The sequence below is a fragment of the Neofelis nebulosa genome, chromosome 1 (assembly GCF_028018385.1).
Source record: "Neofelis nebulosa isolate mNeoNeb1 chromosome 1, mNeoNeb1.pri, whole genome shotgun sequence".
NCBI lineage: Eukaryota > Metazoa > Chordata > Mammalia > Carnivora > Felidae > Neofelis > Neofelis nebulosa.
This window is the reverse complement of record NC_080782.1, coordinates 63,459,595-63,477,809: the sequence shown is the minus strand read 5'-3', so window position 1 is coordinate 63,477,809 and position 18,215 is coordinate 63,459,595. Positions and strand designations below refer to the sequence as shown.

The following is an 18,215-nucleotide window of genomic DNA, read 5'->3' as shown; positions in this document are numbered from 1 at the left end:
CACAAAAGGTTTGGTTTCCTAAGGACTATACTGACTTGGCTCGCCCAACTCCTTAAAAGTTCCCAGACCATGACAGAGGCTCCTGGGATGGAGGTCAAGTCCTGAAGCAGAACCAGTCCCTGAGAGGCCACGTCCACTTTGCTCTCTGATGGCCCCAATATCCCTTGAATGAAGCAAAAAGAGCTTTTTTCAAGAGTCCTGGGATATCACGAACACAAGCCTGTCAATTCTTCCCTAACATACCCTACTGGATGTGGTACCCGCATCCTTGCAAGTACCTCGGCAATAACGTACCCAGAACCCTTTCCATTTGTAACAGCTCTTGTCTTGTTCCACGATCCTGTTCACATGCTGCCTCCCCTCAGCAACCTCAGGAGTTCCTGGATGTCTCTCTAATCTCTTTACAGTCCGTACCTAGCACAAGTCTTGGCGGAGCATGGGCTAAACAAATGTTTGTTGGCTGAAGGAACACAGTGCCACGGTGGTGTTCACTCAGGTCCCCTCACTTAAGGCTCTGTGTATATACCCAGCCTATCTCAGAGACGTACTTTGATTAAACATACAAGCACATACAAATGTTTAAGTCAGGAGAGACTTGAAACATTTTATTTCCCTTGCTTGCCTGAAGAATCAAAGACGAAAAATACATGTAAACTAAACTATGTTCCAAACTATGAAGAATGCAAATGTTTTCATCAACAAATAATTTTCCATAATAATTAACTTTCACTAGAGTACTGAAAAAGCCCGAAGTGTCCAAAATGTTAGCTCTTTATGCCCTACACCAAGAGAGGGGCAGCACAATCCACAGTTCACTGCTGTCTTTAGTTTGCAATTTCTTTGCAGACAAGGAGATGGTTAGCCACCTTGGTAAACGACAGAGAAAAGCAACAGAGAAGGGAAGGGCAAAAACATGAGGCAAACAATTCAAAACCTTTTCATCTTTTTTTTTTATTTTAAATTACAAAGGATGTTGCATACACTGATGAATCTGTATCTGACTAGAAGTGCTGGGGGGTTGGAAGGTGACAGAAAACAAAGGCAACATTTGAATTGCCTCTTCTTCTGAAAAGAAAAACTGCACAACTATTAACCAACATTTAATAGAATAATTTTTAAACAGCTCATGCGTCAACAAGATAAAATTCTTTCTAGACAAAAGACAAGACTGAATCCAATAAGTTTCATAGCTCCAGTTGGGGGAATGGGGAAACAAAACTACAGAATATTTATGATAGCATTACAAACAGGATCCTACGCCACTACGCAAAAGAGGTTGCCACATTGTATGAACGAATGCTCTGAATTCTTGCCCTTCCGCTCTTCTCTTGTGACTTCTCATGTGCGGTCAGCCCTAGTATCAACTGTTAATCACAAATGCTAAGTTGGAGGACAAATCCTAGGGAAAGAAGTTTAAAAAAAAAAAAAAGCAGGCAGCGGAATACAGTGTCATAAAGATGCGGTGGAGAAGGCAGATACAGTACACACATACACATTTCTGTTATTTGGTTCCGAAAAAAACAAAGGGCGAAGGGCAAGACACAGTAGTCCGTCCCGCTCCCATACACCCAGAATTTAATTACCTACACACCGTTGTGTTTACATGGTTATGAAAGAGGCAAACCTAGTTCACCTGAACTTGGCACACTGAGATACCGGACCCTCGTGTTCTTCGCTAGTCACCAAGTCTTCGATTCCAAGATAACTGTTTGGAAGCAGTTTTAAGGTTCTAGTCCCTCACTACTACACCCAAACCTCTCTTTTCTAAAGAAAAATGGCAATTTGGCATCATTCAGTTCCTAGGTGTAATTTCTACAATTTCAGTCAGTTTACTAAGCATGAGGATTATGCTTCAACACATAATCCCACTCGCCTATGGAAGTGTAAAACTGTCAGTAGTACATTTTCATCATCTTTTCCCAACATGCTTATTCCTTAAAACGAAACAACTGTTCCTACAGCGGACGTTCATTGTTCCATCCCAATGTGTTTGAAATATTAAAAAAACATGGAGTCATCTTCTCATAATGCCCTTATTAAGATTACAAAGATTACAAAAGAATCCACAAGTATTACGGCACTGTGTGAGACTTATTTGTCATGATCCAAGGGAAGAACAAGACTGCAATTCTGTGCAAAGTTGTGGAAATGGCCTCAGTTCCATGGGAAATGGTATTCCACAATCGACTTCACTAGAAGGATAATTGAAACCTTTTACTTTAACACTGAAAGCATAATTCAATGCATTCTCAAAATTCAAGTTTCAAGATTTGGAGAGATGCTAACATTCTCTTACATAATTAACTAGAAAATACTTGAACAGAATTTTAGGAAGACTATATAAAGAAAGGGAACATAAGCTTTTGTTAATTCCTGCTGAAGGCAACTTGAATTTGTTTCTTAGAAAGTTAACTAAATCTTAGCAGCTAAAATATTTTTAAATGTATGGAATAAAGAAAAGCACATCCATTCTTGACATTTTGGTGAATAAACTAACAGCTTTATTAATGAAGGCAAACATCAGATAATTGTATGAATAGTATATATAAAAAAAGAAATCCAAACTAACAGCATTGTATTTCAAAAGTACTGTACTTCTGTTTCTTTTAAAGAGACTTGTCATCTGTTTTATAAAACAAACAAAACGGGTATTCTTCTCCTAAAAAATTCTGGAAAGATGAAATAGTCAATTTCAAGCTGATGAACTGAACACACCTTTCTTTAAATGCAGACTATTGCTACGGAGCAAATAAAGTCAAGCATCAGAAAGAAGATGTAGGACAAATTCATGAAAGTCAGAAAAAAGGGATGTAGTGAAATTACTGCTAAGTCTTTCCCTCTCATATTTAAAGACCATTCAAAACTGGTCTTCCATACAAATATAAAATAACTGTGAAGAGAGGGAATTTGAAACCATACCCATCTGAAATCCTTCACGATGTGTTTATAATTGCTCTGATTCTCTTACCAAAAAGGTCAAAGTGAAAGATTTAGGAAGTGGAAGGGAATGAAGATGTTCAGTTTCAATGTACAAGTAAGGCACAATATAAAGCCACATCATAATCTGTCATGAAGGATATAGGAAAGGACAAGAATCATACATGGTACAGTAGGACAAGCAATCATATTGACTGAAAAAGTGTGGCACCCAATTCAAAACTCAGACAAGATCTTAACAAGAACAACTGGACAGCATGCTTTCATATGGAGACAAACTCTATAAAGAATCCAGTGTATCTGAAACGAGGAAGAACGTTTTTTGTATTTTTTTTCTTAAATCATAGTAGTACTCGAGTCAAAGTTTATAATTGCTTTTGGAACAATGGGTTTACTTGAGGTGAATTCACAATGCCTTCACTTAAAGTAAGATTCTGGACTTCGTTATGAGCTATCTGTATACCATGTATGAACACAGAAAACCTTTAGAGAGCTCTTCTCTAATGATCTTCGCCCAAAAATACATGCCACAATTTTCAAAAACAGAACATGTACAATTGTTGGGGTTTTTACGTTACCCTTATAAGATCTGTTGTGTGATACACTAAACGTATATATTTTAATGACAATAGAGGAAGCAGATTATTACTGGCATTAAAGTACAACCATTTCTAGACGGTTTTAAATGCCACAGAGTCCCCTGGTTAAAATGTAAAGCTGCACAGCTTGCCTATGTCATCTTTATGATAAAGTTAAAACAGCAAGAGGATTTAACTTTCACTCTACATTTTACTGCCAGGTTTTTTTATTTAGATCAAGTATCGCTGCAGCATTCTGACCAGCCCAGATTTAGCAGCAAATGGCAGGAATCATATAAAATGCAATTTTTTTTTAACAAAGTGCTTTTCTAAGATATACATACATATATAAATAGGTACAAAATAAAGTGTCAACATTAAAAAGCTCAACTATTTAAAAGCTTTTAAACTATTTAACTTAAGTAGTACATATAAAACACTGAAATGCAAGGATATGGAATCTACTAAACAGATTCAAAGTCTTTTTTTTTTTTTTTTTCTGAAATGCAAGACCAAAAAATCAAATTCTGGTTTGCAGACAGGAAAAAAGTATCAAAAACCAGAATTCCTAACAGAGCAGCTAGAAAGGGGCAATTTTATAAACCTCATCAGCTGAATCTCTATCATGAAGTGATTTTCACCTGATTGCAAAACTGCCATATTTTGGAACATGTTTCAATCTACTAAACACACTCTGTCAAAACTTCAGATACTTCCAAGTTATAAGCCTGTGCTCTGCCTTCTCCCACCTGAAGAGGAAAAACTTTAAACAATGAGCTTACGTTCTATTAAACCATTAGATCTGAGCTTATCGCCTGTTGAGCATGAATGCACTGACCAGGTACATTTCCACCAAGCACACAGGAAAATCTTGTGTATCACAGTTCAGCTAAGGTGTTAATCCTTTTCTGAGTTTCCTTTTCATGATGTCAAAGAAGCATATAAGGACATAGTTCAGTTGTTACTGTGTGTTTTAGAATCAAGCCTTTATAAGCTATAGCTTCATATGCTACAGCTTAGAAATAGCGGTGAGGATTGGGGGAATAAAGTAGAAGAAAAGGAAACACACTGTAAAAACAAAATATAATTAAGGAATAAATTCTCCAGGGAGTAACGGAGAAATGGTTGGAGAAATAGATACTTTCCCAGCAGCTAGGTCTGAAATTTTTGGTATTTTTTCTGGGCTAGATAGGATTTTTTTTTTTTTTTTTAAGTATAGTTTTTAAGCCACCAGTTTTCAGACTTCAAAACACAAGATTTGAGAATCAACAGTAAGAGAGACAGAATGGAAAGATCTGTGGGGAAGGTTTATAATGCTGCCTTGACACAAGAAATTTCTCATCAAGAGGTAAAGCTTTAACATAGTTAAAACACTGACTAATGAAGCTGTTTTATGTGAGCAAAAAAGAGCACCTAAAAACTAAACGTGTTAATTATTTCTCAGTTCTAGAAACATAGAAGAAGTCACATGTAAGTTTGAAGAAGCTAGTTTGAAAATACCTGTACAAAAATATAAAAATCTATAAATTGTTTTTGTCTTAAGCTTGTGTTGATCTTTGAAAATATTACATGCACAATAATACATTGATTGGAAAAGTGGCAACTAAAGAATTAGATATTTTTAGCTTTTTTTTTCTTTCTTTACATATATATATATAATACAATAAAAATAATCTGTATTTTGGTTGTTTGGTGGAAGTATACTACAATAAGCTAAATAAACTTTAATTTTCAAGGTCAAAAACTATTTTACCAATAGCTTACTAAAATGAAATATATTAAAATTTCCTACAATAAGTGCAGAAATAAAAAGACTTACAGACATCTAAATGGCCACCAACTTATCTACTATGGAAGCGAATGAGAGGAACGGCAAAATAATATCTGTATGTGTGGATGCTCCTTCTGTAGATAATTGGACCCAAACAGAAATAAGATTCACAGTTCAGTAAGATCCCTAACCCTGACCTTTTCATTTTTCTGGGTTTTTTTTCCTTTGTTTTTCATACATTCATACAGTATCATGTAAGCTGTGCAAAACTTTACTTAGACTGGCAGTTTGCCATATCAGTTGCATTTGTCTTTGGTACAAAAAATAAAACAATCGCAATAATGTGCAAGTATTTGTCTTCTTCCGGTCAAGTACCGAAATAGGAGTTTTCTAGAGCCATCTTTTTTTTGTTTGTTTTTTTGTTTTGTTTTTTATACAATACACAGACTCTGTGGCATATATCTACATTTCAACATAGTCCTATATACATTCAAAAAATTTGAAAAAGAGTTGGAACAAAAAAACATTTAAACCCCATAATTTCTCCATCTATATATCTTGTTTCTCCTCAGTAGGGTTTTCATCATACAAAATATTACCAGTTTTATAGTTTCCCCAAAATACAAGGCACAAAGAATATGCTTTTTTTTCTTACTTGCACAGACATTATATATATATCTATATATATATTTATATATACCATATTGAGCTCGGAAAATGAACTTCTAATATGGCACATGGGCATGAGTGCTGGGTTGTGCCATGTACAAGTGAGATTAATGGTTGTGGAAAAATCAGAACAAAAGGAATAATTCTAAAAACAATCTAAACGGACTGTTTAAAAAAATGCTTCCTCAATTTTTTTGTGTGGTTCAGAGCATAAACCTGCCACAGTATTTGGCATTTACTAGTATCTTCACTCCTCCAAAACTTGTTTGACTTTAACAGATTTTTGCAATCTGTATCTAAACGTTTACTTAAATGTACACGTTCCAATTCTGACGCCAGTAGCAGTTTTAACCATGGTTTATGCTCTGAAAATGCAATAATCAAGTATTTTGGATCATGCTTCACTTATGCTACTTAGTTCTTAAAACAATGTAACCTAATCAATGTTTACATAATGCTAAACTGACATGCAAAACAGAATGAAAATTTACAATGAATAATGTGACAAACACAGACATTTCTGACCAGTGGTCCAATGAGGCTGATTACACTTTTGATGTTGGTATCCTTAGTCCTACAAGGCCTCCAGTGGGATTGCCTTCTGCCGTCTTCTCTAACACTTGGTTAACAAATTCTGAGGTTTGCCCAGCCACTGGGAGACCTAGGAAAAAGAAATAAGGCACACTTAGGCACAGAAATGGCGATGGCATAGATGGAAGGTGAGAAGTAGGCAGATCTGAGGGTCAGGGGTGGCCCCCAGCTTGATACCAGTCCTAGATGAGTACTCAGCTGCTTGCTACTATAGAAATTCAATCTCCTCATCAGATTAGAGCCTACAGTTTTAAAATGTGTATTTATTTTGAGAGAGATGGGGGGAGGGGAGGGCGGGGGGGGGGCGAGGAGCGGGGGCGGGGGGAGAGAGAGAGAATCCCAAGTAGGCTCCATGCTCAGCACAGACCCCAACACAGGGCTTGATCCCAAGACCATGAGATCATGACCTGAGCTGAAACCAAGAGTCAGATGCTTAACTGACTGAGCTACCCAGGTGCTCCAGAGCCTATAATTTTTAGAATAGAAAGGTCAAACCAATAATGAAGAATGGTTAATCACCATGTTTAAGTGGTGGAGATGACAGGTAATAGGTTCCAAAAAATAGTCCAAGCCCAAACCCACACCCACCAACAAGCGTTGTTCCCCAGCCCAGCATGTTTGCTCTGTTTTTTCAGCCAGTCTCTTCCAACTTCTCCAGCCTCTGTGCATCCCATGGATGGATTTCACCCATGTAACTGAAAACTCTGATCTGAGGGATGTTTTCAGTAATTTTTAGAACTACTGGATTAAGTTTATGTTCCCTTTTCATTTTATTTTTTATTAAAAAAAATTTTTTTTACCCTTTATTTTTGAGACAGAGAGAGACAGTGCATGAACGGGGGAGGGTCAGAGAGAGGGAGACACAGAATCTGAAACAGGTTCCAGGCTCTGAGCTGTCAGCACAGAGCCCGACGCGAGGTTCGAACTCATGGACCGCGAAATCATGACCCGAGCCAAATTCGGCCGCTTAACCGACTGAGCCACCCAGGTGCCCCTGCCAACTTTTCTTCATTTTAAAGGAAGTGAATGAATAAACAAAAGTTGGAAGAGAAGAGGGAAAAAAAGGTAGAAGACAGTGTATGTTGAGTTTTTCATCTTCCTCATCTCCTACAGCTGAAGTCAAAAGATACTTCAAATCAATAAGTCAAATAACAGGGGTGCCTGAGTGGCTCAGGTGGTTGAACGTCCGACTTCAGCTCAGGTCATGATCTCGTGGTCTGTGAGTTTGAGCCCCGCATCGGGCTCTGTGCTGACAGCTCAGAGCCTGGAACCTGCTTTAGATTCTTTGTCTCCCTCTCTCTCTGCCCCTCCCCTGCTCATGCTCTGTCTCTCTCTCTGTCAAAAATAAATAAACATTAAAAAAAAACTCAAAAAAAAAATAATAAGTCAAATAACAGAGGTATAAGCACGTTTTAAAAGTAATGAGAAAATAAATGATTAAAACAAGATGGAAATAGAAAAATATCTAGTCACTGCTCCCAGGAAGAAGTCAAAAGATACTGTAAAAAAACCAGACAATTGACACTACCTCAATCATGTGACTAAATCTAACATGACCAATAATGGGACAAACTGATATATGTGCCTCTTGATTGATGGAATGAGAAGGATAATCACCTATGAAGATTCTTGCCAAGAAAATTTAACTGCATGTAATCATGAGGAAACAGACAACTCCAGATGTTGGGACATTTTACAAGAACAGCTACCTAGATTTTTCATAGGAAAAAATAAACACAACACTGGGAGACTGATCTAGATTAAAGGAGAAAAATGATATAAATAAATGTAATGCATGATACTTAATGGATCAAAACCAAAAAGGCTCTAAGGGACATTATTGAGACAAATGGGGAAGTTTAAATATGGACTCCATATAGATATTATATTAATGTTGAAGTACTTGGATGTGAAAATGGTATTGTGCCTTATTCTCAAAATGTCCTTGTTCTCAAGAAATACACGCTGAAGTAGTTAGGGATGAAGGGTATGTTTAGAAGTTACCTTCAGATACTTAGGAATAAAAATAAGTAGATATCCAAATAAAGCAACTGCAGCAAAATATTAACAACTGGTGAATCTAGTTGAATGATAAGCAGATGTTCAGTGTCCTATTTCTACTTTTCTTAAATGAAAAGTTAAGGGAAAAAATATATATGTTATAACTAAAAAAGTCAACTCACAAGATAACAATGCAGAGCTTACAAATTATCAAAGAACACATACTAAAACTATAATAATGGATCATATAGTGAATGATATAAAAAGGCAAAAGCCATATGAACAAAGGCTAACAGAGTTTTTGATGAGAAAACTAAAATCAAACATGTATCAATAAATAAAAAATGAGTTCAACTCACCTATTAAAGAAAAACTCCCAGTCTGACAAATAAAGGACTATATGGTATATATAAAAATCTAAAAGTGAATTTTATAATATGCTTATCAAAATTAAATTTGAATTTAAATGTTTTTAAAAGAGATGTGTCTAGTATGAAGTGATTCAGAAAAAGTGAAAATAAAAGAGTAGGCAAAGGTATACTAAGCAAATATAAATAATAAGAAAGCTGTATTTATGATTACAATATCAGACAAGACTGAATTCAGAGAAAAAGCTATTAATAAGACAAAAGAAGTATGCTTCATGATGTAAAGATTACAATTCATAATAAAGATCTACTGGTAAGGATTCCCATTCAAGCACTCCAGCATTCAAAAGCAAAACCTCGGAAAACAGGAGAAAAAATGAAATACATTAGTGGTGGGTGCTCATTCTCAGTTTTACATAGAGTAAATGGACACCCCTACAAAAATGAAAAGGAAAAAGAGACCTACTTAAGATGACCTAACCAACATATAACGGAGTCTTTTTTTTACTAAGTTTATTTTTTGAGAGAGAGAGCATGAGCAGGGCAGGGGTAGGGGATTCAAAGCTGGCTCAGTGCTGACAGCAGAGGTGGGGCTCAAATTCACAAGCTGTGAGGTCATGACATGAGCCAAAGTCAGATGTTTAACCAAGCCACCAGGTGCCCCAATATAATGGGAGTCTTAACATAATAAATGTATCTGTTTTTCAAGTGCCCACAGAACATTTAAAAAGGTTGTAATAAATGTAACAAATATAAATAAATGTAATCATATGTTAGATAGCTTAAAAAAATCTTAAATCACACACACAAAAAGAATAGTTAATAACAAAACTAGAAAATAATAATATCTACCTTCTGGAAAATTTTAAATCTCTCTCAAGCAATTCTTGGGTCACAGAGTAAATCAAGCATAAAATTTCGAAGTATTCAGAAAACAATGAAATATGACATCAGAATTTGGGATATAGCTAACGCAGCACTCAGAAGAAATTTCAAAGGTTTTTAATTATATAATGAACAAGAAAGAATAAAAAGAAGTGAATTAAGCAACTAACATCTAATAAGAAGAACTGACAAATTCAAGAGCTGGTTTGTTTGGGTGGGCGGGGGTGGGGTGGGGTGGGGGAGCAGAACCGCCTGTAATTAACCAATTCAAGAAGTGAAGGTGAACACAGTAGACATAAACAAATGAAAATGAAGCACTAGCCACGGATACAGAGGAGTATGAAGATAATTTTAATAAATTTGAGGGCATGGAGGAAGTGGGTAATTTTCTAGGAATATATAAATTATCAAAACTGACTCCAGAAGAGCTTGTAATCTGACATACAAATTATCAGAGAGAACACAGAAAGTTTTCAAAGAGTTAATCACAAAAAACCACACAGGATGAGACAGTTTCAAAGAGTATTCTACCAAATCTTTAAGAAAAAGAAACTCCAATTTATTTAAACGGCTCCAGAGGGGAATTCTGAAAAGACTGTTACAAAGCTGTATAGATTTTTAATCTCCTCAGTTCCCCATATAAAGAGATTAAGCAGAAAAACCATGGAAAACATTAACAAGTGACAAGTTATCTCCACAAACCCCAAAATCCAAAAGGGTTCAAACAAACTATCAAAAGTGACAAGACCTCCATGGTATTAACATTACCAACATTTGTGTAGGATGAGTCAAAAGGGAGTAATTGGACCTGAGAACAAAAGCATAAAATAGCCAACAGGTTATGTATGCACTGGAAGCCACAGGAAACCAACATGAGAACACAGCTGAAGCCGTGAGGGATTTTTGTCCAAATGAATAGTGAGTGCAAGGTGAGTGCAAGGAGCCCGCAGTAAGGTGTTGAGGGGCTGGAGCAGTCTAGCCTCTGTGAACTAAAAACTGACCAACCAGGACTCCCTTGCATGAGAAGAGTCAGGATTGGTAAGAATCAAAATTGAGTAAGACAGGAACAATAGATATGAAAGAAAGAGACGGTGCAGATAAAATGGGAGAGGAGCAGAGAACAAGAAATTTCAGAAAGCAAGCTGCCCTGTGCACCTGCCCTGCCACAAGTTCTTCTTGCCCTCACTTGACTGTGGGCTAGTGACACACAAATGTACCAAAAAAATTGCCTCCCACCCTTTGCTTTTGCATATCACCTCAGCATCCAATAAAGGCACTTGTCCCCAGGTTCCTTTGTTTTTCTCCCACTCCATGTCTCTCTCTCTTCTCTGTCTCTTCCCTACCTGCTTTGTTGAGTCTTCTCCCTTAGTGCTTCCTTCATGTGGCCCCCTTGTGGCATGTGGTGACTTTGTTTCTCTAGGATAAGCTTTCTTCCTGCTCCTCTCCTGTGTCCCCTTCTTGTGGCTAGACTATACACCATCTCATAAATGAATACAAAACATAGTTTTATATTAACAAAAACAGAGGACTCTGTAAAGCCTGAAGTCAGGAAAGCTATTGTGAACCAAACTTTCAAAGTTCAGAAAAACCAAATTCACATACAAATGAATAGAAAAATATCAAGGTCAAAAATCCCATATAAAGTTATTATAAGAAAAAAGAGAAGAATATTCCTACAAACAATGAATATCCTAGCAGATATGACCACAAAACGACCATATATATCCTTTATTATTATCCCAAATGGTCAGACCCTACTATTATTTCAGAACGAACGCAAGGATATTCAAAATGAACTAAAACACATTAGAGAAAATGTTACATGAAGGGACAACATAAATCAGAAACAGAAAAACTCAGAAATAAGGTGACAGAACTCAGAAAAAAACTGGAAGAAAAATTAATTTCTGAAATTAAGAAAAAACAAAAAAAAATACAAGAGCAGCAAATAAACACAACAATAATGCTTTCAAGAGACATGGAGGTGCAAACAAGAAACAATTTTAAAATAAAAAAAGAAATTAAGAAGCAAAAAACTGATAAAAAACTAAATATACATAGGAAATACCGAAGCTAGGCAAAGAAGGTCCAACCCACAAATAATAATTCCCTGAACAATAAAAACAAAACAAAGGAAGGAAACAGGTCAAATAGTAATGTTTGAAAGAGCACAGTACACACATGACAATATCAACCTAAAATGACCAACTCCAAGACAAAGTCTAGTGAAATTACTGGGATTTAAAGAAAAAGAATGGGGTGCCTGGATGGCTCAGATGGTTTAGCATCTGAGTTTGGCTCAGGTCATGATCTCGTGGGTTCGGGAGTTTGAACCCCGTGTGGAGCTCACTGCTGTCAGTGTGGAGCCCACTTTGGATCCTCTGTCCCCTCCTCCACTAGTGGTCTCCCTCTCTCAAAAATAAAATAAACATTAAAAAAAGAAAAAAAAAAGAAAAAATCCTGTTGACAACTTGGCAAAAATAGCAAATGACCTATAAGGAGAAAAAAAAACTAGGCAATTATTAGGGCAATTAATAGCTTTTTAACAGAAACATTTTATGCCAAAAAAAAAAACAAAAAACCAAAAAAACGGAGAAGCATATTTAAATACTCAAGGAAAGGGGCACCTGGTGGCTCAGTTGGTTAAACATCCGACTTAGCCTCAGGTCATGATCTCAGGGTTTGTGAGTTTGAGCCCCACGTGGGGCTCTATGCTGACAGCTCAGAGCCTGGAGCCTGCTTCAGATTCTGTGTCTCCCTCTCTCTCTCTGCCCTTCCCCTGCTCGTGCTCACTCTCTCTCTCTCTCTCTCTCTCAAAAATAATACACAAACATTAAAGAAAATTTTTTTAAAGGAAAGATAATGTGAGTCAAGGAATTTGAAATTGACCTTTGAGATGTAAAGAGAATATACACATTTATCAACATATAAGGCCTTTAAATTAAAAACTAAAAAGGTAAAAAGAATCTTCACTTGTAATATTAAGTTCCTCCCTCTACCTAATAAAAGAACTGAAAATTATTTTAAAGAACATTAAAGACAGAAATGCACTGAAAGAATACATAAAATTTTAAAACAGCATCAATCCATTTGAAGAAAAAGTCAAGTAAATTCACCAGGACTTCCTATTTGCATACTGAATTAATCTACACGAGGTAAAAAGTAACTGGTTGTTTAGGAAAATATTGATAGTTAGAATCCACTCTTCACCTAAGTGTTTTCTACATAAATATAGTTTTGTTCAAAATAAACTTCTGATCTTTCATACTGTTTTATTTTTTTATTTTTTTAAATGAATGGTAGTTTTTCAATCTCATCTTGTATTTTGGGTAATTGAGGTGATCTTGGGTTTTTTGTGTTTTAAAAAAAATTTTTTTTTTAATGTTTATTAGTTTTGAGAGAGAGAAAGAGAGAGAGACCAAGCAGGGGAGGGGTGGAGAGAGAGGGAGACACAGAATCGGAAGCAGGCCCCAGGCTCTGAGCTGTCAGCACAGAGCCCAATGCAGGGCTCAAACTCAAACCACGAGATCATGACCTGAACTGAAGTCAGCCGTTTAACCAACTGAGCCACCCAAGAACCCCTTTACTGTTTATTTTCTGTATAAATATACAGTTCTTAGTTTTGTTTCATTTTGCATTACTCTATTTTGATACATATGTACAACTCTACTTTTGAAAAGGTAATTCTGTAAATATAATAATTACATATTCATTTTACTATTCTGTGAACTTATCTAGTAACTATAGGTCATTTCCTAAAACTTAGCAAAAAGAATTATTAATTACTGATAAGCAATAATCACTGAAATGTTATACTGTTTGGAATACCTAAATAGAAAAATTAGATCTATCTTGTTAGCCAATTATATCACAAATAATTATCAGGTTAATATGTTGTGAACATGCAACTTAAGCATTTGACTAATTTTAATTGACTTTGTCATGAAAAAATTCTTCAATTTTCTAAAATATGAATGATGGATTTTAGGAATAAGGTGGAAATAAAACTTTTAAGAAAAAAGAAAAAAACCTAAATGGTTAAGATGTAATATGGTAACATCAACAGCTAACACTTATGGAATATTGAGAATTTATGTGCTCAGCAGGTTGCTAAGTGTTTTATATGCACTCTTCTCAATTAATCCACACAATTGTCCATATTTTATAGATGAACAAAATTAGGTTGAGGGAAGTGAAGTCACTTTCGTAGGGTCCTCATGTAGTATGTAGTAGGGCCAGGAGTTCAATCTAGAACTGATTTCAAATACTCTGATTTTAACCACTACAATAAACAAACTTCTGTTTTTTGGAAACATGACTTTAATTTTCAGACCACTGGTTTTGCCAGAGCCACAGAGACACCACTAGTGTTTGTTTGGGTTTTTTTGGTTTGTTTGTTTTTTTTTTGGTAAAAAGATAGGAAACAAGGCATGCAGATCTTAAAATAAAGAAAATGTTTCCAGAAAAATATTCAGAAGTGCCAAATGTTACAATGAGTGTCAAGAAAAAGAAATTCTCAAGTAGGCCTACTGGATGAAGCGATTAGGGGGCCAATGATAAACTATTCAGGTCAGACTACAGAGATGAGAGTCAGATGATAGGGCTCAATGACGGTATGTGGAGGCAGTGTGAGCACTGGAACTCAAAGAACTTCTACTCCTGGTTCGGCCACTTATTGATTGTGGGACTCATAAGATACTTTAATACCTTGCTGTGTTTTCTAATTCCTATTTGTAAAACTAGAGTAATAATACCTCCTTCACAGAACTGTGAAAGTAAATGACTAAACAACCTTAGCAGACAGGTCCTAGGTCATAGTAAGTACCCAGTAAATGTTAGCTGTTTATCCCTTCCGAACACCCGAGGAAGCCCTCTTTCCTGGCCCTTGATCTCACTTACAAACCTTCTCCTTTGGCCTTCAAGTATAAATGTTGCCAAACTTTATGAAGCTATTTTGCTAATATCTATATGCATTGCTAATTTTACCAATGATTTCCAAACTGCCTTTCAAATATACTAGAATATTTTACCTTCAGTATGAACACAATGCTGACAAAGAGAAACTAATAATTTCAAAGACCATCAGAAACATGCATTGTGGACACATGCATGGAAGCATTCAATCTGCATTTATTTTTAATCAAAGAAAATGCAATCATTTTGGTAGCTGTGAGAAGTATTTCTGTATAAATAGAAATAAACTGTTCAATGAACCATGAGAATCTATCCCAAAAACCAAGAGCACACTTTACACACTGTATGTTAGCCAATTTGACAATAAATTATATTAAATAAATAAATAAATAGAAATAAACTGTTGCTCACTTCACTCCATGGAAACATCTTGATTTCTTCACAGCGATTGCCACAATTTGTTATTTTTTTCTGTTTATTCTTGGTCTTCCATTTTTAGACTAGTGACCAAGTCTGTTATTCAACCCTATATCCCCCCACACTGGGCCATAGAGCAGGCACTGAAAACACTTTGAATGAATTTATAGTAACTAAAAGTAAGAAAAATTGTCTTAACAGAAATGTAAAAAAATTCTGAGATATTTACAGTTTTAACAAAATAGAATGATTTATAGTGTTTGTTACTCTAGAATTCAGATAAGGAACTAAATAATTATTAAAAAGAAAGCTCTAGGGGCACCTGGGTGGCTCAATCGGTTAAACGGTCGGCTCTTGGTTTCATCTCAGGTCATGGTCTCACAGTTTGTGAGTTCGAGCCCCAAGCTGGAGTCCCCACTGACAGTGAAGAGCCTGCTTGGGATACTCTCTCTTCCTCTCTCTCTCTCTGCCCCTCCCCTGCTTGCTCTCTCTCTCCCTCTCTCTCAAAATAAATAAACTTAAAAAACAAGTAAGCTCTAATTCTTTTGAGTGACCTGATTCAATACACAATCAGCATCCTGGGGAAAAATGAACTGGAAGAAAATTCTCAGATAGCTGAAGTATGTCACTCTACATAATGACTACATAAGAACCAGTTTTTAAAAGACCGTCCTAGAATAAATACTGTTAAAGAACATATGAAACAGCTGAACCAAGTTTATGATGCTTCAAGGTTCTCACAGATTGCACTATGCTGCAGTGTCCTGGGATGCTACTCCCAAGGTGATCTGCTCCTATGGCCCCTAAGCTCCAGCACCTCTAGAGTTCTCATGTCTGTATTATCTCCCTCTTTCCTCCATCAGGTATTCCTCTACTTGATTTCTGGATGCCTGCCTCTCTGTTCCTCCCCATGTTGTATAATCTGTCCAGGGAAAACCACACAACTAAGCTTATTAGAATCCCGTGAAATGTACTACTGAGTAAATGTACAGATAAGAACCTCCACCAAAGTACAAATTACAGGCTTGACAGCTCAGGGATCTTTCCTTTCCTCACAAAAGGTAAAGTTGCTAGAAGTTCATCTTTCCTAAGTGTTAAAATAGTTCAGTAATGAAGTATAAATAACAAATTGTGGTAACCAGCAATACATGTTTATGAATGCAAAATCTCAAAAGACAAAACAACTCGTAAAGAAAAGTAACTACAATAAAAGCATTTGGGGTTTTCCTTAAAAGAACTTAGTATCTCCTTAAATCATGTATCTTACACTACATGTTACTGTTATTAATTTTTCCAATATTCTTCTTACCAAGAGTATCCTTAATGAGCATTTCAAGCTTCTGCCCCATGTTGGGTCCTCTCTCCTCTCTTGGATTCTGTACTCGATTTACAATCTCTTGCTTGATGGAGTTGATTACAAACAATAAATTATCTGTAAGACAGAACAAGACACTTGGAACACGTCACTGACATGGAAGAATTTGCTTTTTATTATGTAGTAACAGTTATTTGGTTAAAAAATGGAAAATGTGTAAGAAAATATTAAGTAGTAATGGTTATAAGCTTTCTTATCCAAAGGGACTAACTTCAAATGATATGCCATTTTCGATAACACACTGTAGACATGTATCAATGTCTACTATCCTATAAGCAATTTCCTTACTTGTCTTCATGGCTTTAAGACCTATGATAGTGCCTGTATATCAAATCATAGATGTTAATACATGTTTATTAAATAAATCAAATGAAGTCCTTCAAGTCCTCCAAAGACAAAACTTTAAAAACAAATATCCCCACCTTAAGAAGCTTTAAAAGAAAAAAGGAAAGAAAGAAAGAAAGAAAGAAAGAAAGAAAGAAAGAAAGAAAGAAAGAAAGAAAGAAGAGTTAACCAAAAGTGAATAGAAGGAGAGAAATCATAAAGGGCAGAAATCAATAAAACAACACAAACATAACAAGAGAGAAAAGTAACAAAGCCCAAAATGGTTCCTTAAAAAGATCAACAAAATTGATATCCACTCCCACCCCCAACCAACCCCAGCTAAATAGATCAATCACCTATATGATTGATTGGAATGAAAAAGGGGTTCCACCTTTTGGATTGACATGGAATGAAAAAGGGATTCATTCACTTAAGAATCTAGAGCCATTGAAAGAATAATAAGAAAATACTATGCCAACAAATTCAATAATTTGGTAAAAAATGGTCACATTTCTTGAAAATGCAACTTAACAAAACTGACACAAGAAGAAATGAAAAATCTGAACACCCTATTTGTAGTAAAAGTATTAATTTATCCAAAATTTATTCCCAAAAGAAAACCCAGAGGGTTTTAATGGAAAACTATATCAAATATACAACGAAGAAACAAAATTGATCTTATCAAACTTTTCAGAAAAGTGGAAGAAAGATCATGGCCTAATTCATTCTATAAAGACAAAATAGTCCAAATACCAAAACCTGACAAAGATATTACAAAAAAAATCACAGACCAATGTCCCTCTTGAATATAGACATCAAATTCTTAACAAAATATTAGCAACAGAATCCAACTTAAAGTTTTGTAATAGAATCTTATAGAATATTTGTAGTAGACTCTAATATACAAAGGGAAACTAAATCATAACCAAGTAGAGTTTATTCTAACAATGCAAGGTTGGTTTAATAATCAAAAATCAATTAATGTAATTCACCATATTAAGAGGTAAATATATGATATGTTACCAGAATAAAGGAGAACAACATGACTGTTCCAATAGATGCAAAAAAGAGCATATAACAATATTCAACACCATTCAAGATAAATGAAACTAGGAAAAGAAGAGAACTTACTTAAAGTGATACAGGGTATCATCTTACAAAAAAGCCTACCACCAACATCATACTTTAAGGTGAAAGGTTCCCTTCCCTGAGATTGCAAACAAGACAATCACCACGTCTATCCAATGTCTTAGATATTGCAATAAGGCAAGAAAATGAAAGGCATAAATATCAGAAAAGAAAAAAAGAAAAAATATCAGAAAAAAAAGAAAAAACAGCCTGGGTGGCTCAATCGGTTCAGCATCCAGCTCTTCGTTTTGGCTTAG

At 35.6% G+C, this 18,215-nt stretch overlaps 1 protein-coding gene across 3 annotated transcripts in view; it reads right to left on the bottom strand.

Moving 5' to 3' along the window:
* Nucleotides 1-926: 926 nt before the first annotated feature.
* Nucleotides 927-18,215, bottom strand: part of CREBRF (CREB3 regulatory factor) — a 57,293-nt gene continuing 40,004 nt past the window's right edge. For all 3 annotated transcript variants that reach the window (XM_058723493.1, XM_058723496.1, XM_058723495.1), the window contains exons 8-9: nt 16,441-16,563; nt 927-6,616 (exon numbers count right to left, since the gene is read on the bottom strand). In XM_058723493.1, the coding sequence (XP_058579476.1) occupies nt 6,501-6,616; nt 16,441-16,563 (239 nt within the window). In that variant the 3' untranslated portion in view covers nt 927-6,500. The remainder of the gene's footprint in view (nt 6,617-16,440; nt 16,564-18,215) is intronic.